At 36.8% G+C, this 25,657-nt stretch overlaps 1 protein-coding gene across 3 annotated transcripts in view; it reads left to right on the top strand.

Moving 5' to 3' along the window:
* KCNIP4 (potassium voltage-gated channel interacting protein 4) overlaps positions 1-25,657 on the top strand; it is a 1,018,244-nt gene that overhangs the window by 916,989 nt on the left and 75,598 nt on the right. For all 3 annotated transcript variants that reach the window (XM_051967626.1, XM_051967628.1, XM_051967627.1), the window contains one exon: positions 10,088-10,212. In XM_051967626.1, coding sequence (XP_051823586.1) covers positions 10,088-10,212 — 125 coding nt within the window. The remainder of the gene's footprint in view (positions 1-10,087; positions 10,213-25,657) is intronic.

The following is a 25,657-nucleotide window of genomic DNA, read 5'->3' as shown; positions in this document are numbered from 1 at the left end:
GATTCTTTGATTTTAGCTAAAATGTTTCATTTGTTTGCCACCTGCTTTGTAATTATTATCATGCCATGAATTGTTTCATATAAGTACATTTTTCCCATATCTGAAACTCTCCCCCTGAGGCACTGAAATTTCTTCATATTTTAAAACTAATTTTTTTACTTATTGAAAAAATTGTAAAACATATCACGCCCCGCTGCTTCCATTAACAACCCACTGAATACAAGTCCAACTTTTTTTTTAATGTCAGGGTTAAAACTCTGGGCATCAGATTTTGAATTACACCATGCTGTTTTAATGTTGTAACATTAGAGATGACTGAGATATGGAAAATGGTTTACCCAACGGCAAAAATCTGTGAACTACTTAGTTTTAAAGGTGTGTCTCTCACCTGGTTTTGACTGTTGGCTTATTTTTACCTATTCTATCAAAGTGTCAGGGGATCGTTCTTGGTTGTTATCTATATTCCTACCTCTAGCACGTCCTCTTTTTTCTTTATTGCAAATTTTACTCTGTTGTGACCTGGAAAATGAGCAGAAATAATAACATATTTTGGTGGCATTTTGTGATTGACAATGAGATTTTATTACAAAATCCCAGAGAGATAGTGATGGTATTATTATATTCAATTTACAAATGAGGAAGGAAGTCAACGATGGTAAAATGTTCTTCTGTTAATGGTAAACATTATTTTATTAAAATTAAAATGGCAAAATGTTAATCTCTGTTAATTGACATTTACTAAGTGTTTACTATGTGCAGGGAATATGCTAAACACAAAAGCAAAACCAGGGTCTCTCCCCCTCAGTAGCTCACATACTATTGGGAAACTCAAAATGTAAATAACTTGCTACATATGAGACATATACAGAATAAATCTATAAAGTAAGGTACTGTGGGAGAGCGGAAAAAATAAGGATTGCGAAAGCCCTTTTACCAAAAAAAAATGGAGTTTGAGTTGACACTTTTGAGAATCCAATGAATCTGAGAGGAAGAGGGAGAAGGAGAGAAGGAAGAGCATTCTAGCCATGGAGAACAATTAACTTAGAGTCTAGAGCTGGAGTACCATGCGAGTTATAAGAAGGGCAATGTAGTTGGATAGAATTCACGGAGAAAAGGGATGAACAAGAAGATTAGAAAGGGAGGAGCCATTATATGGGATTGTAAACGTCAAAAATTCCCTCTGGAGGATTTCATGTTTGTTCCTACCAGTGATTGGGAACCAAAGGAGATTTCATGAGAAGAGAGGAGAGGTGGGAAGTGTGGTAAGGAATGTTAAGGGATGCCTTGGATTTCTCTTTTTGAGCTGCTTGTTTTCAGAAACACTGGACCCGGACTATGTAGGGGGCCAGAATGTGTCAGGGAAGAAGCCCCCTAGCTAACATAACTTGCTGTTTTGCATTGCCAGCTGGACCCCCATGTCTCTCTAGTGCTCAAACACTAGTCAGTCTGCACTAGGCTGAGAAACTTCTCGAGTGGATGCTTATAGAGAAGGAGACTGTTGCATTTTCATGGTCTAGCAGTTCCAAGGGACACTCATGCTGCTTTTGCCATCTCCTTACTCCTCTGTTCCGGGGGGCTTTTGTCCATTGCCCCCCCCCCTGAGCCAGTCTTTTGGTGTGGAGATTTTTTTCCTCTTCCTTCCTTTGTTGTGCAGTTACAAATAGGCAAGCTTCCGTATGGATCGTGGCTATGTTCACATCCATGCTCATTCCTCTTGTAATAGATCTAATTTTTGTGAAGCTGTTATTGCTTGTTGCCATATGGTCAGACCCGTTAGCAGGAGAGTGGCTGATAGAGGAAGAGTATGGGGTATTAATGTAGACCAGTGAGCAGGTTGCGTGGCTGAGGCTCATCAGAGGTAGGAGATGGATGAAAGTTTTTTGGCTCCAAGTCCAGAAGTCTTTCTATTTGGAATTGTGTATGAAAGCTCTGATTTAAATCCTTTTCTATAGGAAAACAAATGCTCCTACTTTAATGCAGCCCCAACTTTTGTTACTTTTGAAAAGAGCATGAAACTGGAAATCAGAAAAGTTTGGTACTAGGTCTATTCTGCTAACTCACTATATACACATGGGAGGTGACTTAGTCCCAGTTCCTTTCTCTGTAAAATGAGGGAGACTAAGTGATTGGGGGCTTTAATATTCTATCATCCTGTTTTGCAATATTGAGATCTTTCTCAACTTTCTGATTCTTTGTCTATTCTAAGTATTTTAAAATCCTTAAAGTCTGACTTTCAAGAGCCCCCAAAGCTATGATTAGCATCTGTAGATTAAAGAGAGTCCTTTAATTGGCAATTCTGCCATTTACATTACTGTGTCTGTGTGTGTGTGTGTGTGTGTGTGTGTGTGTGTGTGTGTGTGTATGTGTATGTATGAGTCAGTGAAGGTGCTACATCCAATAGCATATTGTACATTTGTGTATAGGGATGTGTGTCTATTTAATTATATAACCTCTCTGAGCCTTACTTTCCCCAACTGTAAAAGAATATAATTTGATCAAATGACATCTGAAGGTCTCTTCTTATATCCGACTTCAAGGGAAAACACTTTGTTCTGATATTTTCATATTTGTTGATTGGATATGGTTTTACCCTGCCCATATCCATCACTTTCCGCCTTTCCACAGTGAAGACAGCAGAATATGGCAGAAATTACACTGACCTTGGAACCTTGGGGCTTAGTCCTAGCGCCTCTTAGCATCTGCCTTTCCTGACTTTGTAATAATCTGCTATAACTTTGTAAACAGCCCCTATTGAAACATTAATAATTTTCTCACCTTGGAGACCTTTGAGTGTGGGAATTTCCTCCATCACAACAGATTTAAATCTTTCTATGATTTAAGAGAGAGGTCCCAGGGAGTTGTTCAGTATAGAGACTGGTGACCTATCTCGGTCTCACAGTTAACAAGTGCCCCGGTTTTATTTACCACTAAGTCTTCCTGATTCTAAGCACAGGACTCTGTCCACTTTGCTCTATTGCATGTGTGTGTGTATTCATGGATGTGTGTATACACACACACACACACACACACAAACACACATATATATATATATGTATATATATATATACACACATATATACATACATATACACACATCCATGAATACATATGATATAGATAGATATATAGAGAGATATATACACACATGTGTGTATGTATGTATAGATGGGTATTACATTACATCAAATTGTATTACATATTTGATCTGGAGCTGACTTTATTGGGAATTCCATTGAGGGAAATCCTTCTACCAACGCAGATAAGCAAAGAGTCTTAGAGAATTGTCCATGGCAAGATTTCTTAACCCAGAATCAATGGAAGGACTCCATTAGTAGACTGTACTATATCCCTGAATTTGGATAAGAAAAAATTCACACATACACACACACACACACACACACACACACACACCCCTTACTAATCTTTAAGTGAAATTTATCATATTCTTTCAAAATAAATTTTAAAAAGCATTTTCTGTGAGAGGGCCATTGTTGTTTGTCTTTCATTTTAAATTTCACTAAATTGTCAAAAGGGTCTATAACACACAAAAAGATTAAGAATCCCTGAGAGGATACAAGACTTGTCCATGGCTTTATAGTCTGGATGGATAAGACAGGACTTGAGCCCAGGAGATCATAACTTGAGGGCCACATTACACTGTGCCCTGCGACTGTCTGTCTGTTGATTTATCTATTTCTCTATGTGCATGTGTACACTTACACACACACACACACACACACACACACACATATATATATATGTGTGTGTGTGTATATATATATATATATATATATATATATACATACTTAAATATATACATTCATATGTGTAAATTTAGCATCTAAAGTATAATGAAAATGGACTACCGAAAATATATATACACACACACACACACACACACACACACACACAAAGAGGAGAAAATGAGAGGGAGCCCTTCTCCTGCCCACACTTTTAGCATAGGTGATCACAGAACTAGAGTGTGATGGGAAATGAGAGGTCATCCAAACTAATAATAAGAATATAGATTCTTACATACAAGTTTTGCCTTTTCCTCTAATCATTTGGGCTGCTTTCTCTGCAGCCCCTTTTAGCTATATTTTTCAATGTTCTGCCTGGATGATAAATGGTAAATTAAAACCCAGACTTCTTGGGGCCATCAAGTCTCTGCAGAAGTAATATGGTTAGAACTGATAACCTGAATTCCAATAAAGTTATTATGCTTTGAAGCCCGAGATTATGTGAATAAGTTACTTCTGTACACAAATAAGTCCATGTAAATCCATTCACAAGTGCTATAAAGAAGAGGCCCAGCAGCCCACTCCTATGGAGAAGGAAATGGCAAACCACTCCAGCAGCTTTGCCAGGAAAACCCCAACTGTGGACATGAAGACTCAGATGTGACTGAATAGCAACCGCAACAAAGCTCAGCCCCTGTAGAGGTGATTGGATTGAACAAGGAAAGCTGCAAATTGATTTATGTTCCCTTAGCATGGAAACATGTCAAGGCTAGCTAAAATAACAATAATGAACCAATAATGATGATAGGCTGAATATTCTCTCATAGTCTATCTTCATTGTTTTATAGATGTCAATTCATAAAATTCCAAGATGACATGATGTAGTAGAAAGTGTGTTAGAAAGTCAGGAAGAAATGTGTTCGAGTGCCAGCTTTGATAAGAAACAAGCATTTACTCAGCATAGCCCCCTTCCACGTAAGTCCTTCCCTGACTCTCCCAGTCATTAGCACTCTTTCCCTCCTGAAATTATCTTCTTTGCTTTGCATTTACTTACCTGAGCACATGTTGTATCTCCTGCAAAGGAACGTAAGCTCCATGAGGGCAGGAGTTGTTCCATTTTTGCCTTATATATCCCCAAAACCAAGAATAGTATTTGTGTATTGTAGACAATTGAACTGTTAAGAAAGAGATTCGTAACCTCTAAAGCAGTTTTCAGATGTGCACAGTGTATATTTATTTGTTTTGTGTCTATATATCACAAAATATATGTATTATGCATATGACTATAATTGGGCAAAAAACAGGAACGATCCTTCCTTCACTGATCTAGCATTCTGGAGAAGATATAACGTACATTTTTATGTCTGTGTATAAATACGCATTTGTTATGTAGAAATGTGTGTATGTTTGTCACCAAACCCCTTGTATACATATTCCCCATTGTAAACATTATGTCAGATTGAAGGCCAGGGAAACAGATTCAACTTTGGGAGGCCATAAGTTTGGAGACTCTTGGAATCATTAGCTAGAATTATCATTTTATTTCTATGGCTTATGCACCCTCAATGTGGAACCAATTATTCATCAACCCACCTTGTGCAACTAAAGATAGCAACCCAGGGTGGGTGGATGGGTGAGTGGCTGTGTGAGGGAGGAATCATGAGGAGATCCTGGGTCCAAAGGTGATTTTTAAAAGGGAAAATAGAAAGATGTTAAAATCTATAAAGAATTATTTATAGGGCCAGGCTTAGGGCTCAGCTACTTATTCTATTATCAATCTCTTTGGAAACCAGTGCATTTTCTGATAAAGATCAGAGGATTATAAGAAGGAGAGGACATCTCTTAGGCCAAATTTCTAGGCAGAAAAGGACTGGTTGTTTACCCCAGCCCTCCAAGATCCACTTAAATACCATCCCCTGAAAGGTTTTCAGTCACTGGCAGCGATCCTTTTCCCCATCTAGTAACGAGAACAATAACAAGAATGATGATGATGCTCACTTTGTTTAATATTTTTTCCTCCTTCAGCTTTTTCACACATGTATTATGACCTTACAACAACCCTATGCCATAGACAAGGTCTCACTGCTTCACTTGGGTGTGGAAGCTGAGGCACAAAATTTAAGACAAGGACCCAAGACTGAGCTCCAGTCCAATCCAACAAATATTCATTCAGTACCTGCCATGTCCACAGAGTTGTGGTAGATATTAGGTCAGAGAAAAGAGAAGAGGGAGAGAGGGAAAGAAAGGAAGGAAAAGAGAGGGAGGGAGAGAGAGGAAAGGAAAGAGAAGGAGAGAGCGGGAGAGAGACAAAGGGAGAGGGACAAAGAAAGAGGAAGGAAGAAAGGTAGAAAGGAAAGAAAGCCCTGCATCTTAGATTTTACTTATATGCCTTCCTCAACATCTCTATGTATCTTCCCATAGGCTTCGGAAGGGTCTGTATACATACTTGACTTTTCAATAGCTGTTGAAACTTTCCACCAGGCTTTATCATTTATTATCTCAACAACCCTGTGAGATAAGTTGACTACCCACCATTTTCCCCATATTATGGATGAAGACATGGAGGTGCCCAGTTCTATGACTCTCCCAAAACCAGAGCATGAGATTGATTTAGGTCTTCTAATGCTCAGGGATGTGCTGTTCCCAAAGCATCCCGCTGCGTCCTTGCACTCAGGGGCCTTTAGCCACCCATCACACTTTCATTTCATGGACTCTACCTATTGTGGAGTCATTTTTCAGACTCTGTGTGATCCCATTTCAGGGTTTTCGTGGTAAAGATACTGGATTGGTTTGCCACTTCCTTTTCTAGTGCATTTTAAAGAAGAGGAACTGAGGCAAGCAGCATTAAATTGCTTACCTACTGTCAAATAGCCAGTCAATATCTAAAATCAGATTTGGACTCGGAGAGTTAAATCTCCCTAACTTCAGGACCAGCACTCCCTCCACTGAGCCACCTAGTAGATCTTGTACTCTGTAGCAAAGGCCAGGATTTACGGCCACTGTTCAAACTATTTTGGATTGTTTTTGGTGAACCCTGGTGACAAAATCTCAAAAGGGAAAATAATATTAGACTGGAAATGGAAAAGTAGAGAACGCAAGACCTATAAGTTGGAAAATGATATGGGAAAGGTTTGGGCAAAGTAGCTTTTATAGAGGGTTTCCAGACATAAACAAATACTATAAATCAAATTGATTCAACTCTTCAGTACAGTAAATCAATTTAAATTCAATGACACCTTAAATGCTTTGACATTAAGTGATCTCTTTGTAATGCAAAATTAATGTATTTTTCAAAGAAGGGGCAACTTGCATTAAGAATTTGGCCTTCCCAACTGATGTCCATTATTGCTAATGAGATGTTCAAAGTAGTTACTCTTCAAAAGCTTTTATGATTATAGGGGAGGTCCTTTGTCAGGTGCACAATGCTCAGACCCGTGATGTAACTTGTCCCAACTGGTTACATAAAGTTTAAAGAGGAGGGAAGACATGACTTGACCTGTTTGTTACCATCCTGTTACAATGAAATTCTGTTGCACTCCTTAAAGCATTGTGATTAAAAAGAAATATATCCATTTATAAGATATAATCTCTAGTTCTTTAGTCAATTTAATTCTTTTTCTAATACATATTTTTTGGTGCATGAGAAAATGTCATTTAGTTTTCAACCTTAGGGTTGGAAGAAGAAAAAATGAATTATGTCAGAGGGCTAATAGATTAAAATCCTTCTCTCTTTCCCTCTTTCTTCCTCTTTTTTTCCCTCCTTTCTTTCCTTCTTTCTTCCTTCCAACATTTACCAAGTACTTACTGGTGGGATTATACACTTATAGGCACTAACTATACATGTTCAGATTGGAAATGGATACCATCATTTTATAGATTTCAAAATTGCATCTTAAGGTCCAGCTGTCTCTTCATTTATCTTTTTCCAAAATCTGGCTATCAAACTGATCTACCTTATCAAGTAGAAAGTGAATAAAAAACTAATTCAATGATTTAAAAATGTATTAGGTAACTAATATTGGAATTCTCAGTGTAGAATCAAGAGAGAGAGAGAGATGAAAGATATAAAAAAGTATAAATTATATTTATCCCAGTGTGGACATTTGTTTTGCTTGGTTATACATAATTGCTCAAAGGCTTTTCTTTTCTTTTTTTTTTCTTTTTAATGGGAGAATAGAGCTGTGTTAAGTGAAAAAAAATTAAATTAAAAAAATCTATTCATGGCACTTGACTTTAACCCAAAGGTTAAGAAGCAATACCATTTGCCATGGATAAGTCATGTGCAGATAATTCCCAAAATATACATTTCAATATAGTGGGTAATAGAAAGTTCATTATATAAAGATAAGTAGTCCTAGTTGGATACATAGCAGTTTTCCAGCAGAATTTTTATTGGGGAAGCAGGGAGAGATTTTAGTGATGGAGCTGATGCTAGTTTAATTCTGGTGACTTCATGTATACCATTAGGTACTATCATTCTCCAGAAATGGAAACAGTTCTTTATCAGGCAAAAATCATTCTAGCAGTGAGCCAGAAGAAGACACAACCTCAGGGCAGAAAATGTCTCAACTTTAGTTCTGTTTAAATATTGCCAGTGATGATTGGGCTATTGTGCAGTTCCACCCAATTATCCTTACCCTCAAGGCAGTCTGGGTACCAAGTCTTTTGTCACGGAGACAATGTGTCGGCAAGGTCTGGCTCTGCTCCACGAAGAAACTATATTTACTTGTTATTTGGCTCAGATTCCATGTTGTACTAAGATGAGGAAGTCAATTTGTTGATTTGTTTTTCCCTGGTGTAAAGATACTTCCATGGGTCTAGCAGAGGCCACTCTGTGATTTAAAGACATTTTAGAAAATTGAATTTAAAATTCTGTTTTGCTCTTCCCCATGAGCACAGCTAAGAGCCAAGGTGACTTTGTAGGAACGGGACCTTCAAGAGAGGGATGATAATCAGAGTTGCTGTTCTTATTGCACTTTACAATTAGAGAGGGCTTTGTATATTACCTTACTTGATCCTCCTAACAGCCCAGTGAGGGAGGTAGTACATCTCATGCTCATTTTGCCGAGATTCTGAGAGAAAGGGTTTGTTTCCAGATTGGAAGATGATAGGAATGAAACTTGAAGGTCCCTAGAAATCATGTCAGATTCATCATCTTATTTTAAACATGAGGAAAATGAGGTTCAGAGAAGGCAGATGAATTGTCCAAGATCCCATGGATAATTAGTGGCAGTTGAGCCCAGTTCTTCCCATTAGAAGTGCTCTTCTTTGCCTCATGAACATTGGAACAATAGAATTTTGAAGAAATACCAGCTGCCATCTTGTCTCTATTTTGTGTTGTAGAAAACATGTCTGCCAGAATGTTCAGCCATTAGGAAATAAACTTGAGCAGAGAAAAGAGAGAATTACACTTTGAGATTATATACCTGAGTGGTCCCTAGACTGGCTTTTCCAGCCAGTTCTCCACTCCAGCCTGTCACCTAATCCCTACCTTTCTTCTTGACCATTATTATCACCTTCCATCAAAAATCCCATTCTTGGCCTTTATAATTTTTCTCATATCCCACCAGATCTCTGTCAAACCCTTTTTGGCTCTTCTTACCTTTGTCCTTCCCTTGGACACATAATTTTATTTTTAAGTCAAATGAATTTTTATCTTTTTTTTTAATGTTTCCCTGAATTTGAGTCACATATATTGGAGAAACAGACTCAGAATGAGAGAGAGTTTTCTTCAGAATTTTTGTTGTATGAAGGACATGGAGTAGTAAAAAATTCAGTGGTCTCAATTAGGAGAACTGACATCTAATCTTAGATTTCAGACAAGTCTTTATAGTCTGTTGGTTTCAGTCTCCTTCTCTGTAAAATAATATTTTAGATTCCTTTCCAGTTATAAAATTCTATAATCAGATGCATTAGCTCTCATTAAGTGCTGAAGCTGAGAATTAACATTGATGGCTTAGTGTCTAGATGGTGGTTTGGAAATCAGTCTGCGACTTAAAATCTTAGACGGTCGCATAGGACTTTGAGAGGTTACATGGAGAGTAGTTACCAGAGACAGGCCTGTGGTTGCTTGACATCTCTCTAACTCTAAAGTTAACCCTCTGTCCTCTGTGCCTCATGATATTGCAATGAAGTAAAGTTCCATCTGTTTTTGAACCCAATTTAGCAGTACTGAAAAATGAGAAAATAAAATAAATTTCTTGCTAGTGAAAGACTATTTTCTTTTGTAAGAAGTTGATGTTCACAGAGTTTTGCTCAGTTTGAAGTTTCGTCTTGGTTCTAATCATGAAATGAGATTTGCATCAATTGAATTTTTCAATGGCTCTCCTTCTGGTTTCCTTCCACAGACAGTGTCGAAGATGAAATGGAAATGGCCACTGTACGGCATCGACCAGAAGCTCTTGAACTGCTGGAAGCCCAGAGCAAATTCACCAAGAAGGAACTTCAGATTCTCTACCGAGGATTCAAGAACGTGAGTACTTTGGGTCGGACCCTGAGCTTCCAAATCTCAGTAAAATCCTTAAGAGTGTGAAGTCAAAACTGAAAAATAAACAAAAAGTGAATCAGATCAAATTGGAGGCCAGACTAATCTGGTAGAATGAGATGCTCTGTTGCCAAGTAGGGATATCATCCATCCATTATGCACTTGGATTTCACTCGACGGGGAGCTTGGTAATGCTGATCCTTATTATTATATGTTGTCCAGTGGCTCGATGTCTGTCATCATATTCCTGTTTTTAGTTTTTCTGGAGGCTATTTTGACCACCTCAAGTGTCATCATCCCATCCAGCCCTTTATTGGTGATTATTTGGCAGCCGCAGTCTGGGCCCAAAAGATGAAGTCTTTGGGAGGAAATGAGAAACATGTTTTGTATCTTTTAAAAGGGCTGATACAAAATCTGTGTTGAGACATAGGGATTTTGTTTTTTGGTTCATTAGACCATGCTGCTTACTCAGAGACAGAATTCCCCAGATATTTGCTGCTGTTCTAGGTGGTTTTGCATTGCCAAGCATTTAATGCCAGACATTAGAGAAAGCAACCGTGGAAGGGGAGAGCCGTGAGTTTTAGAAGGTGGCAGAGGGAATGGAAAATGCAGTGATTTTGTTTTTATTTTTGAAGTTTCCAATATGGACATTTCCAGAAAAGGCAGGAAAAAGATGTGTCTGGAATAGAAGCATTTGTCTACAAGAGAGGCTGTACCCTAAGATGCAACCAGGTTTTTGGATCATCCCACAATCTTTTATGTCCTGAGATCTATGCTAGGAGATGGTCACTGCCCTCAGAGAGTTTACAATCTGTTTTGAAAGACAAAATCATCTCTAGTGCTCTAAGAAAGCCCAGACTGGAGCTTAAACGATGTTGGGTCAGTAGCATTATCTTACTAAGCAGAGAAGAATGAGCATATACACATGTTCCATTGGCATCCATGCAATATCAGAAAAATCAGACTCCCTGAAATAGGGGGTGAACTCCTTATGGCAGATATATGAGAGACTATGAGTAATAGGTAAGTAAGTGGTACCTACTATGCACCCGGCAGTGTGCATCATCCCAATCCAATTCACTTTTAGGTGTAAGTGAAGAAAGATTGATATGTTTATATGCATTTTATATCGTTCAATTCTCTCATTCTTTTTTTCCTTCTGTCTGCACTATTACACTTAGAGATCTCATTGGCTCCCGTGGTTTCAGTCTATCATCTCTATGCAGATAAGCCTTTGTTTAGCCTTAATATCTCTCCTGACTTCTTGCTCAACCTCTCCTACTGTCTGTTGGACATTTTGAATTGACTATCCTATAGATATCTTACCCTGATATCTAAAACTGAATTCATTATAATCTCCCCTCCTCTGAACCTTCAGGCCTTCCTAACATCCCTCTACCTTCCCAGTCCTTCAGAAACAATCTAAGTGTCATCTCCCACTGCAGCCAGGACCATCTCCATCATCCCAATCTATATCTACATGCCCCGATGGCTCTGGAGGGGAAAGTGAGGCAGGTGACCTTGTCCAGCTCTCCGTCAATCCAATTCACCTGCAATTCATGGTACCCCCTCTCTGATCTCATGGTCCTCTTCCAAGATTCCAAAAAATAACCTCTCACCATCAGCCCTTACACAATCACTGCTAAATTTCATTGTTTCTCCCTTAAGAACTTCTCTCAAATGTGTACCTCCTACCTGGATTATTGTTGTCACCTGCTGATTGGTCTCCCTGCCCCAAGTCTCTATCCATTCCAATCCAAGCTTCAGTCAGCTTCCAAGGTGATCTTCCTGAAGGTTCAGTTTGCCCATGTCAATCCCCTGTTCAATCAATTCCAGGGTTCCCTATTGCCTTCAGTATGAAGCATAAAATCTTTGGCTTTTAAAGTGCTCCATAAACTAGAGTCTTCCTTCTTTCCATCCTCTTGTTCTTATGCTCCCCTCTTCACATTCTCTGTGATTTAGTGACAGCCTTATTATTCCTCAAACAAGATGCTATGGCCTCCAGCTTTTTCACTTGCTGCCCCCCTTGCCTGAAATTCTCTCGCTCCTTATCTCTGACTCCTGGCCTCCTGCCAAAGGCCTTTCCTGATATTGCTTAATTCCGGGGCCTTCTCTCTGTTAATTATCTCTAATTTCTCCTCTATGTCTCTTGTCTGTACGTACTTGTATACACGTTGTCTCCTCCCTTGGACTGGGAACTCCCGGAGACTAAGGACTGTCTGATCTTTCTTGTTGTCTCCAGTGTTTAGCACAGAGCCTAGGTGTAGAAGGTGCTTCATAATGACCTAATGATTGATGGTTCATTCACTGATCATCAGATGAGGGAACGAACACAATGAGGGTTAAGGTCATGGCCAAGTTGATTTGTAAGTGAAAGTATTGGGACCTGAGCCCAGATCGTCTGACTTTGTCAGATGTCCCCTTTCCCTCTTGTCACACAATGGAAAGACAGCTTAGGGTGTTGTGGACAAAACAGTAACTTTGGCTCCATAAGAACTGGGTTTGAGTCTTAGCTCTATGACTTCTAGGATGTACGACTGTGGACAAATCACCTCTGTCTTCAGAGGCTTCATTTTGTAATTTTGGCCAAAGAATTGTTATAGAGAAGAGATTTTGTTTGTTTTTAAACTGTAAACAGCTAGCTAAATTTGACCTTTTTTGGTGGAAAGAGTATCGGATTAGAGACACAGAGACAAAGAGATGCATTTTTTAAAGAAAGCCAGCTTGAAGCAGTTTAAGTTATTCCTATTATAAGAAATACCATTTGCCTCAGACAGGACTACCTAGAACACTCGACCCACAGCTTCATCAACCTCCAGCAGCAGAAAAGCACAAAACAGCAGGAGCGGGGAAAACAACGATATATAAAATACCAAGTCTTGGCAAATGCTAAACACGAACAGAAGGATAATCAGGGACTGAAACTGATATTTTATTCATTTGAAATTTAGCATCTTCAATTTAACTTCAATATCTTATAGTGAGTTAACTTTTTTTTTTCCATTTTACCATTCCCTAGATATAAAATTGCAAAAGTCTATGAGGGAAAAATCCAAACTTCCCAATTTTCCTAGACTGCCACTGTGTTGTCATGCTATCTCCATCACAGTAGGGCCTCTCTCAGTTTGGGGTCTGGCTTCCTTTCATTCCATTTGTTGCAAATTTAAATAGTGATTACTGCAATCATTAACCTTTTGAGCCGGTGTCTCTGCAGCAAGCCTTGTACAAGAGCCACTTCACTAGGAATTGCTCAGACTCCAAGGCCTGTGGGCAATATGGTACCTTTTTCTTATTTCCCTTTTTCCTTTCTTCTTTTTCTCTTCCTTTTACACTTTCTTCCTTCCTTTCTTTTTCCCCCTTCTTTCTCCTCTATTCCAAAAAGTGTTTTGCAAAACTTAGAACCATATAAAAATTAAATAATACTATTTTCCTGCCTTTTTTCCTACCTCTCCCTTCTTTCCTTCTCTTCTTTCTTTCTCTTTCTTAGCTTCCCTTTCAATCCTTATCTTTTCCTAAAATTTATTGCAAATCTTAAGCATCCAGAGCTGTACAATCTATATAAGAATCTATAAACATCTTAAAAATCTATACAAATGTTTAGTGTTATAATTTTTCCTTCCTTCCCCTTTCTTCTTTGCTTTCTTCCCCTTCCATCTTTCTCCTTCCTTCTCTTTCCTGTTTCCTTCCTTCCCCTTTGTTCCTTCCTTCCCCCTTTTCCTTTCTTCTTTATTTTTATTATTCCTTTTTACTATCTTCCTTTCTTTCTGATGTAAAAATAGTGCTAGACTTCCTTAATAGAAGGGATTAGAAGAATGCTCCAAAAATGTAAAAAAAAAAATTATTTGTGATGAAATCTGACAGAAATGGCCTTAAACTTTGTATTTGCCATTCACTCTTTAATACTGCAGGATCTGCCCCACGTGCTGGCTGGTTCTCCAGCCTCCCTAAAGGTCCGGGATAGTTATGAGATGCTTTGGGAACAACAGTACTGATAATGATAATACTAAGTCCATCACCTGTTGGCCAACATGCCCAGGCTGATGGGCCATCCCTCGACTCTACCACCAGGTCTTGGTCTTTTCTGGTAGAGTTGCCCTTACCTTTGGAGCCCTGGGTCATCTCTATCCCAAAGCAATGAATCAAAGGAGACTTTGTTAGGCCTGAGTCTGCCTGGGGTTTTAATGTGCATTAGGTAATATGTATTTAATAGGATTAGAGCAGTTATTATTTTGTGTATGGCTTTGACTTAAAAATTGACCAGCTGCCCTATCAATTCCCAGGGGAGAGATTCTAGAAATTGCCACAAATGAACTAATCCCACTCTTACAAGATATGCTTTGAGAGCTCAATATTTTTTCACTTAAGTTCCTCTTTTTAGTTTTTTTCTGGATCTCTTCACATTCTTTGTATTACAACATAAAAGAAAAATTTCAATTTTTAGAATATTTGTAATATTTATAATATTTGATTTTTCCCTTTTAATAATTGCTGACATGCTAGCACTCTTTTGTGCTTTATCTTTTATTTATTTTATTTTATTTATGCCTCACATCAACCCAGTGAAGAAAGTACAATTACATTCATTTTATAGACGAAGAAACTGAGCCATGGAGGACTTGAATGATTTGCCTGTGGACATAGTGCCAAATTGGGGATTTGAATGGGGGTCATCGGAATCCCAAGACCAGCTTTCTATCCATTATTTATTTCACAATGCCCCAGTGTTCTTTAAGAAGGACAGCTGTGCTAGTTGGGGAAGCAGTTACAGAGGCAACTATCAAAGTTGCAAGAGATGTAGAATGAAGAATCCTAGCGGGATGTGTTTCAGAACTTCTTATATTTAATTAGACTCATCTATCACCCAACCATATTTGTATCAAGAGCATCATCAGATTTTCCATTACTTCTGCAGATGTCTCTGTGTTTGGTGGTGCATTGGAAGCCAGATGCCAGTAGTGGTGGTTATTGGAGCTTTCTCACCCCACTAAAGTAGTCTTCAGACTTTCAGGGATCTTTGGAAGTCACAGCCTTGCTACTTCCAAGAGATTAGTGACAGAGACTAACTCTTTTCTAACTCTATGTTCAACATTCACCTTTGCAAAATATTGTGTTTCAAATTTTTTTCTCCCTCGCTTTCCCCTATCTTCTCTCCTAGACAGAGAGTAATCCAATATATGTTAAACACATTAAAATACATTAAATCCAATATACGTATACAAATGTATTCAATTATCTTGGTGCACAAGAAAAATCAGATCAAAAAAGAAAAAAATAAGAAAGAAAACAAGATGCAAGCAAAGAACAAAAAGAGTGAAAATGCTATGGTGTAATCCACACTTGATTCCCACGGTCCTCTCTGGCTGTAGATGGCTCTCTTCATCATAAGGCATTTGGAATTGGCCTGAATCACCTCATTGCTGAAGAGAGCCACATCCACCAGAATTGATCATCACAGAGTCTTGCTGTTGCCGTGTACTGTGATCTCCTGGTGATTTGTGTTTCACTCAACATCAGTTCATATAATTCTCTCCAGGCCTCTCTGAAATCATCCTGCTGGTCTTTTCTTACAGAACAATAATATTGCATAACATTCACATACATAACCTATTCAGCCATTCTTTCACTAATGAGCATCCACTCAGTTTCCAGTTTTGCTGCCACAAACATTCTTGCACATACAGATCCCTTTAAGATCTCTTTAGGATACAAGCCTAGTAGTAACATTGCTGGATCAAAGGGGATGCACAGTTTGATAGTCCTTTGAGCATAGTTCCAAACTGCTCTCCTTGGATCAGTCCACAACTCCATCAACAATATATTAGTGTCCCAGTTTTCCCACATCTCCTCTAAGATTCATCATTATCTTTTCCTGTCATCTTAGCCAATCTGACAAATATGTACTGGTAGCTCAAAGTTGTCTAAATTTGCATTTCTCTGATTAATAGTGATTTAGAGTATTTTTCCATATGACTAGAAATGATTTTAATTTCTTTATCTGAAAATTGTCTATTTATATCCTTTGACCATTATTTATCCATGGGACAATGGCTTGTAGTCTTATAAAGTTGAGTCAATTCTCTATTTTAGAAATGAGGCCTTTATCAGAACCTTTGGATGTAAAATTTTTCCCAGTTTACTGCTTCCCTTCTAATCTTGTCTGCATTCATTTTGTTTGTGCAAACCCTTTTTATCTTAATATAATGAAAATTATCCATTTTGCATTGCAATCTAGTTCTTCTATGGCCATGAATTCCTTTCTTCTCCACAGTTCTGAGAGGTAAACTATCCTACGTTCTAATTTGCTTATAATATCATTCTTTCTGTATAAATCCTGAACTCACATGACCTTACTTGGTATGTGGTATTAGGTGTGGGTCAGTGCTTAGTTTCTGCCATACTAATTTTGAATTTTCCCAGCAATTTGTGTTAACTACTGAGTTCTTATCCTAGAGGCTGGGGTCTTTAGGTTTATCAAACACTATATGACTATTGTGTCTTGTAAACCTAAGCTATTCCACTGATCAGCTACTCTATTTCTCAGGCAGTACCAAATGGTTTTTATAACTGCTAATTTGTAATATAGTTTTAGATTTGGTACAGCTAGGCCACACTCATTTTCATTTTTTTCATTAGTTCCCTTGAAATTCTTGACCTTTTCTTCTAGATGAACTTTGTTATTATTTTTTCTAGCTCTGTAAAGTAATTTCTTGACTGTTTGGTATGGCACTTAATAAGTAAATTAATTTAATTGGAATTCTTCCAATCGATTGTCTGATTTTATTTGTGTAGAAAGTGTTTTGTAATTGTGCTTTTGGCAGGTAGACTCCCAAATATTTTATATTATCTACTGCTATTTTATATGGAATTTCTCTTTGTATCTCTTGCTGCTAGACTTTATTGGTAACATAAAAATGTAGATTATTTGTGTGGATTTATTTTGTATCCTGCAACTTTGCTAAAGTTGTGAATTGTTTGTAATAGTTTAAGTGATTCTCTAGGATTCTCTTAAGTATAGCATCATATCATCTGCAAAGAGTGAGAATTTGATTTCTTCATTATCTACTTTAGTTCCTTTAATTTCTTTATCTTCCCTTATTGCCAAGGCTAACATTTCTAATACAATTTTGATGTATGGTTCTATGTATGGGTATGGTTCTAGTTTATCCCCATTATATATGATGCTTGCTAATGGTTTTAAATAGATGCTACTAATCATTTTAAGGAAAACTACATTTATTCCCATCCTGTCTAGTGCAGTGATTCTCAAAGTATGGTCTAGAGAATCCTGGGGATCTCTGAAACCCTTTTAGAGGGTCTACAAATTCAAAAATAGTTTTTATTTCCAATATGGTAAATGTCTGTAAATAAAACCCAGATAAATAAAAATGCTTTGGAGAGATCCTCAATCATTTTTAATAGGATAAAGATACTGAAAACAAAAGTTTGACAATCACTGGTCTAGTGTTTTTAATAGAATGGGTATTGGAATTTGTCAAATGCTTTTTCTGCATCTATTGAAATAATCATATGATTTCTGTTAGTTTGGTTATTGATATAGTCAGTTGTACTAATAGTTTTCCTAATATTGAACATTTCTTGGTATAAATCCTACTTGGTCATGGTGTGTTATCCTGGGGAATAACTTGCTATAGTCTCTCTGCTAATATTTTATTTAATATTTTTACATCAATGTTAATTAGGGAAATTGGTTTATAATTTTTTCTCTGTTTTGACCCTACCTCATTTAGGTATCAATACCATAGCTGTGCCATAAAAGGAATTTGGTAGGACTCCTTCTTCCCCTATTTTCCATATAATTTGCATAGTATTGGAAATAATTCTTTAAATGTTTGGTAAAATTCACATGTAAATCCATCTGACCCTGGAGATTTTTTCTTAGAGAATTTATTAATAGCTTGTTTAATTTGTTTTTCTAAAATGGGACTATTTAAGTAATTTATTTCCTCCTTTGTTGATCCTGGGCAATCTATATTTTTGTAGGTATTCATCCATTTCACTTAGATTATCAGATTTATTGGGATACACGTGGGCAAAATAACTTCTAATTATTGCACTAGTTTCCTCTTCATTGGTGGAATGTTCAACCTTTTCATTTTCAATATTAACAATTTGATTTTCTTTCCTTTTTCGAATTAAATTAACTGAAGATTATCTTTTTATTGTTTTTTTTCCAAAAAACTCTTAGTTTTATTTATTGGTTCAATTATTTTCTTATTTTAAATTTTCTTATTATTATTTTTAATTTCCCATTTTGTTTTCAGAATTTAGTATTTAATTGGCTGTTTGTAATTGCTTTTTTAGTTGCATGCCCAATTCATTGATCTTCTCTTTCTTTATTTCATGCAAGGAAGCATGTAGAAATATAAAACTTCCCTTAAGAATTGCTTTAGTTGCATCCCATAAATTTTGGTATGCTGTCTCATTATTGTCATTCTCTTAGACAAAATTATCTATTATGTCTATGATTTGTTGTTTTATTCACTCATTTATTTTTTGGCTGAGGCAGTTGGGATTGTGACTTGCCCAGGGTCACACAGCTAGGAAGTGTTTAGTGTCTGAAACTAAATTTGAACTTAGGTCCTCCTAACTTCAGGGCTGGTGTTCTATTCATTGCATTACCTAGCTGTCCCCCACTCATCCTTTAGGATTATATTATTTAGTTTCCAATTAATGTCTGGTCTATTTTTCCCTGGCCCTTTATTATAGGTAATTTTTATTGCATCATGATCTGAAAAAGATGATTTACTATTTCTACCTTTCTTCTATTGATTGTTAGGGTTTTATGCCCTAATACATAGTCAATTTTTGTGTAAGTTTCTTGTGCCTCCAAGAAAAAAGTTATTCCTTTCTGTCCTCAATTTTCTCCAAATGTTGATCATACCTCACCTTTCGAAAATTCAATTTACAATCCTTAACTTCTTTCTTACAGTTTTATAAAGTAAGGTTGAGATCCCTTTCTAATATAGTTTTGCTGTCTTTTGTTTCTTCTTACAGTTCTCTCACCTTCCCTCTAGGAATTTGGATGCAATGCTTGGTGCATAAACTTTGATATTGATATTACTTCATGATCTACTTTTAGCAAAATATAGTGTCCTTTTGTCTCTGTTTTAATTAGATCTATTTTGCTTTTGCTTTTTCTGAGATCAGGATCACTATTCCTGCTTTTTTTTTTTTTTACTTCAGCTGAAACATAATAGATTCTGCTCCAGCCTTTAACCTTTATTCTGTATGTATGACTGCTTTAAATGTGTTTCTTGTAAACAACATACTGTAAGCTTCTGACTTTTAATTCAGTCTGCTATCCATTTCTGTTTTATGGGAGAGTTCATCCTATTCACATTCATAGATAAATCACTAACTGTGTTTTCTGCCATCTTATTTTCCCCAAGTTATGTTTTTATCTTTCCTCCTTTCCCCCCACATCAATGTTTTGCTTCTGACCACCACTTGCTTCAATTTGCCTCCCCCTTTTACATCACCTCCCCCTTTTCTTATCTCTTTCCCCTTCTACTTTGTTCTCCCTTCTATTACCTTACCCTTTCTTTTTCCTTTTCTCCTCCTTAGTTCCCTATAGAAGGAGACAAGTTTCCTTAATTAAACTAAATATTTTGATAAGAAATATCACTTGCCTACTGGAGGAGGGGAGGGAGGGAAAAAATTAGAACACAGTGTTTTGTAGGGGTGAATGTTGAAAATTATCCATGAATGTATTTTGAAAATAAAAAGTTTTAATTAATAAAAAATTGTAAAAACTAAATATTTTTGATATCCTCTCTTTCAACCAGATCTGATGAGATTAATGTCCACACAATGCTCATCCCCTTCCCTTCTTTCCCTCAAATGTAATAGGTCTTTTTTGCCTCTTCATGTGATGTAATTTATCCCACTTTACCTCCCTTTCCCTTTTCTTCAAATTCAATCCCTTTTCCCACCCTTAGCTTCTTTTTTATATCACCACAGTAAAATCAAATTATAACTATGCCTGCTGAGATATTCCTAACAAATATACAGTTCTCAGTTAGGCATGTCATCTTCCCATATAGGTATTTAAATATTTTAACCTTTAAAGAACATAGGTTTTTCTTCTTTTTTTACATTTTTATGATTCTCTTGAGTTCTGTTTTTAAAGATCAAATTTTCTGTTCATTTCTGATCTTTTCACCAAAAATAAAATGAAAATCCCCTATTTTATTGAATATCCATCTTGTCTCTTGAAAGATAATGCTTAATTTTTCTGGATAGCTGATTCTTTGCTGCAGTCCAACTTCCTTTGCCCTCTTGAATATCATATTGCTGGCCTTTCAATCCTTTAAAGTGGAAACTGCTAGATTCTAGATATTCCTGATTGTGACTCCTCAATATTTGAGTTGTTTCTATCTTGTTGCTAGCAGTATTTTCTCCTTGATCTGACAATTCTGGAACTTAGCTATAATATTTCTAGGAGTTTTCAGTTTGGAGGTCTCAAGAAGTGAATGGTATATTCTCTGGTTCTAGGGCATTGGGACAATTTTCCTTGATGATTTCTTGAAATATGTTGTTTAAGGTTGTTGTTTTTTGGTTTGTTTGTTTTAATCATGATTTTCAGGCAGTCCAATAAGTCTTAGATTTTCTCTCCTAGATCTATTTTCCAGATCAGTTATTTTTACAATAAGGTATTTTAAATTTAACTTCTATTTTTGATTTTTTTATTTTGTTTGACTAATTCTTGATGTCTCATTGAGTCATTCACTTCCAATTATTCAATTTTAATTTTTAGTGTATTGCTTTCTTTAATTAGCTTTTTAATTTCCTTTTGTATTTGGCAAATTGAACTCTTAAATGAGTTGTTTTGTTCATTTGATTTTTTTTTTGCCATTTCAAAAATCCTATTTTTCAAGGAGTTGATTTTGTTTCTCATTTTGCCAAAAATCTTCTTTAAAATATGATTTTCTTCAGATAATTTCTTTGTTTCCCTTTCCAGAGCTCTCATTTCCTTTCCCCATTTTTCTTCTTTCTTTTAAAGATCTTTTGTGAGTTGGAGACCACCTCATGTCACTGTTTGGGGTTTCATCCAGAGATCATTTGCCTCTAGTGTCTTTGGAGTTTGAGATCTGGTCTTCTTTGTAGCTATCTACAGTCAGAGCTCTTTTTCTTTTTTTGCTCATTTGTAAAGGTTGAAGTCTGTTCTTGGGGCAAAGGTTCCTTTACAGGTGTCAGTAGCTTCATGTTGCCCTGGGGCTGGGGCTGCTGACTTCCTTAGGGGAACATGGCCGAGTGCTCATTATTCTGAGGTTGGGGGCTCACTGTTGGCTTTCAGTTGCTTTAATGCCTCATGGCTGGTCAGCCGAGGGCTTGTGAAGCAGGACAAGCCCACGCTGCTGTTCTTTGGCCAAAAACTTCCTGGTATGTTTCCCACAGCATCACTGCCACCTCGCCCTGCATCCCTGCACTCAGCCGCCTCCCCACGCCTTTTGAAACAGACCTTTTCTGAAGCTCTTTCACAATATCCTCAGCTGGAAATGTGTTAGACTCCAAATACTTGTGGGTTCTGTCACTCCAGAACCCAGTGAGAGGCTTGATCTGGTGTTGATCTGAGGGAGCCAGGAAGTGCGGGCTACTTTCTGCCATCTTGGTATATATTGCCTCCCTTCCTTTCTCTTCCCTCCTTGTATCTAAAACTTAGAGTGTGAAGTTCCATGTGGAAGAAAAAAAAAAGTAGTGCCTGGGTCTGTCCCAGAGTTGAGTGCCTCAATTAGAAAATGAGAGCGTACCATGCTCTGCTTATAGGAAATGTTTCCCTCAAGCCCTAAAATCTGATATTGTGCTTTGGGCTGACTCATTTGAGACTTTCAAAGAGTCATTTAATCCGTCACGGCTGCTGTTTCCCCTTTCTAAATTAGGATTAAAATCTTCTCCTTCCCTAATGAAGGGAGTGGGATAAGAATGGTTTGCTTATGCTCTTGAGGGTTTCAGCTCCCTACCTTTCATAGTTTCAGACAGTCGGCCTATAGAAAATGAATGTCTAGGGCTGTCCTCAGCAGATAGAATATTGCTGCTCTGTCCACTTCTCAGTGCAAAGACAAAACAGCTTCTCTCCACGGGGGACCAACTACACCTGCCCAGGATAAAGGCCTTTTGTGCTGTAAGAACTGGCAGCCACAGCTCTCTTTTTTTACTGGCACGTCTGTCCAGCTACGATACAATAATTACTGAGAAATGCAAAGCTAACCCTGAGGGACCTCAATATTTTTCTGCCATCCAAAATAGCTATTCTCAGAATAATTTTCATTGAATTTTATAATGTATCTTATTCTAAATCTTTTTAGTTGTTTGTCCACTTATGGCCCTTTGAACATCCAAGTATACCTAATAGATTAATAATAATATTTATATAGAAGTTTCTTAATATATAGTGTCTTATTTGAGCCTCACAACAGCCAGGGAGGGATATTATACTATTATTATAGTATGTGTGTGTGTGTGTGTAATGATATATGTAGTTATATACATAGCATATATACTATATATTAGAGGGATAATATACTATTATTATCTCCATTAACAGTTAAAGAAACTGAGGAATGCAGAAGTGAAGTGCTTTCTTCATTGGTGACATCCACACACACACACACACACCCTAAATCCATTATCTCCCTGTTAGGAGGTAACATCATGATTTATCATTAGTCTCTGAAATTGTACTGTATTGACCAGAGTTCTCAAGCTTTTTTTAAAGCTTCTACAAGCATTTATGTCATACTTCCTATATGTACAGAACTGTGATAGATTGTGGAAATACGAAGTTTACATGACATATGGTCCATAACCTCAAGGATAATATACAGTATTATGATAAGTATCTCAAAATAAGATGCTCCAAGAAGTTCAAGGAGAAAAATTAGTATCAAGAGAGCCATTCTAGAAAGCTTCATGGAGAAGGTGACACTTGCACTTTGGTGGGGAGTTTATTTTATATGTAGGACACCGCATGAGCAAACAGTGGAGGGAGGAAAATAGAGAACTTATTTATTGGACAAAGAGCAGTCTTTTAGGTAAAGGGGAAAGGGTGAAGAGAGCAATAAGATGAGATAAGACTGGAAGGCAAGGAACAACAGATTGTGGAAAATATTGAAACCTGTGTAATGGCATTAAAATGTTTTCAGTATATAATGGATAATTATTGAAGATTTTTCGCAAAAAAAAAATATTCTCTTCACAAAAAGATTGGCAATCAGGAACCAGGTGACTTTTATAAGTGAATTATTTATCTAACCAGAAACACTGATTATTGCCCCTAAATTTACATTATTTTTGCTAGACTCTGAATCTACTATTTGCCTAGCAATAGAATCAGTCAATATGGTTATTCAAAAAATACATATCTCCTGAGGGGGGGGGGAAATCTGATGATAAACCTAATTAGAATGAACACATCTTTTCTCCTTAAATCCCAACCCACACTGGCTTAGTTAATTTTTATTAAGCATTTCTCATAAATATTACAGAATAATCATTACTTTCCCAATACCAAAGGGTTCTTCATAGTATCCTATGTCTTTACTTCTTTTCAATGAAAGAAATCTTGAGGAGTGGAGGGAACCAGTATCTGCCACCTATTGATTGTTTTTAGGGTTGCTATTCGTCATTCTGATTTCTCTCATATTTTGCTCCACCATATCTTAAATGAGTAAAAGTTTGGATTCTTAGTTTAGGGCAGGACTGAATAAAATCTGCCTGACACTAAAAGGATTCTTGAGTTTGTTTAGACTCGAACAAAAGAAAGAAGTAGGAAATCGTTTCTCTGTTCTATCCTCTGGATTATACATCAAGCTTTGGTGGCCTTTTCAATAATATCTAAAGTAATTATTCAAAGAAGAAAAAAAAAGTAGTTTTATCACAAGTTAAAGGATGAAGCATTCTGGAATATTTTAAATACCTCTCAGCTTGTCATTTTGTCTACTTTTGCTATTTTTTTTTAATAAACAAAGAGACCCTGTAGCATTTGGATTCCTAATAACTCAGCCAAGTATGTAAGGAATAGACAGGTTAACCTTTTCTTTAATTTAATGCAATATTTCTCGCAGTTTCCAGGTTGGGGATTTTGGTCTACAGAATGAAAGGGCTCTGGTGAGATAATACAATGCAGGACTCTTGTAGACAGATGGCCCTAGTCTGAGCTTTTACTTACTGACGGAGAAAACTTGGGCAAATACCAGAGCCTCTCTGAGTTATAATTTCCTCACTAGTAAAATTATAATGTAATGAAGTCTATGACAAAGGTAATAGATAGAAAGCCCTTTGCAAACTACAGAGAGTTCTACAAGAGGAAGGAATGGTCGTTTCTCAAAACTTCAATTGGTTAACCCGTCAAAATAGAAAATCCACATGAAATCATTGGGAGCTTGAACAGGTTTGGTTTTGTTTTGTTTTCTATTGGGGGGACCTGTGTTGGTGGTTCACATTGCTAATTTTGCCTAGAAATAGGCAGGTATGTGTATGTTTATAGGGTTAGGGATTGTACAAAGTTGATAAAATCAGAAATTATTTCTATGACTTTTATTATTTTTTATTAACTCTCCAACTTATATAACTTAGATGAAATTAGTATCATAATATCATTCAGATCACCTAACCTCATTGCCAAACTGCTTTAGTACAGCTCTGTGGTTCATTTTGGAAGAAATCTCAAGATATAGACAGTATTTGCATCTACCAAAATATCCACATTGGGAGATGTCGGAGTCAGATCTTCTTAGTAAGACCATGGCCTTATTATAAGAATTTATACTTATCTTAACAATGAAGTGGTTTTCTTTGGTCCAAGGGACCTTCTTCATGGAACTTCTTATCTCTAAGTTCTAATTCATTATAATAGGCCATAGCTGTTTTGATGGTTGTGAGTTTCTGATTTATATAGAATTTCAGAAAACCATCCCTATCTTGAAGGACATAGCCCCTTTTCAATTTAAACATTACAGCTACAGAAAATTCACGCTTTTGCAAATAATTCATTTGGTTTTAAACAGCTCTACTTATTAGGAAATTCTTGCTTAGTCTAAGTCAAAATCTGGCTCTCCTGATAACTTAAAGCCATTGATACCTTGAGTCTCTTGGTTTTTTCGTATTCCATTTACACCTATTAAGTTTGCCCCCAAAAAAGTATCAACAATTTTTAAAGTTCAACCTATGTTTCTTAAAGATCTCACTTAGGGACTATTGACATTTTGTAGGTGCACCATTTAGCTGCCCCAATGCCAGCTGCCTGGCACTTAGGAAGCAACTTATAAATATTCATTGACTGGCTGAGTGGCTTCTTAGGTTGTCCTTTGGATGTCCAGTCCACTGGGCAGAAAAATCATTTGTCAAAATTAATCAAAACAAGTTGGCATATTAACCAACAAGGAAATAAATTGCTAATTTGGAGGGTTATAAC

Source organism: Antechinus flavipes, chromosome 6, assembly GCF_016432865.1.
Source record: "Antechinus flavipes isolate AdamAnt ecotype Samford, QLD, Australia chromosome 6, AdamAnt_v2, whole genome shotgun sequence".
Taxonomy (NCBI): domain Eukaryota; kingdom Metazoa; phylum Chordata; class Mammalia; order Dasyuromorphia; family Dasyuridae; genus Antechinus; species Antechinus flavipes.
This window is presented reverse-complemented; position numbering and strand designations above follow the sequence as displayed.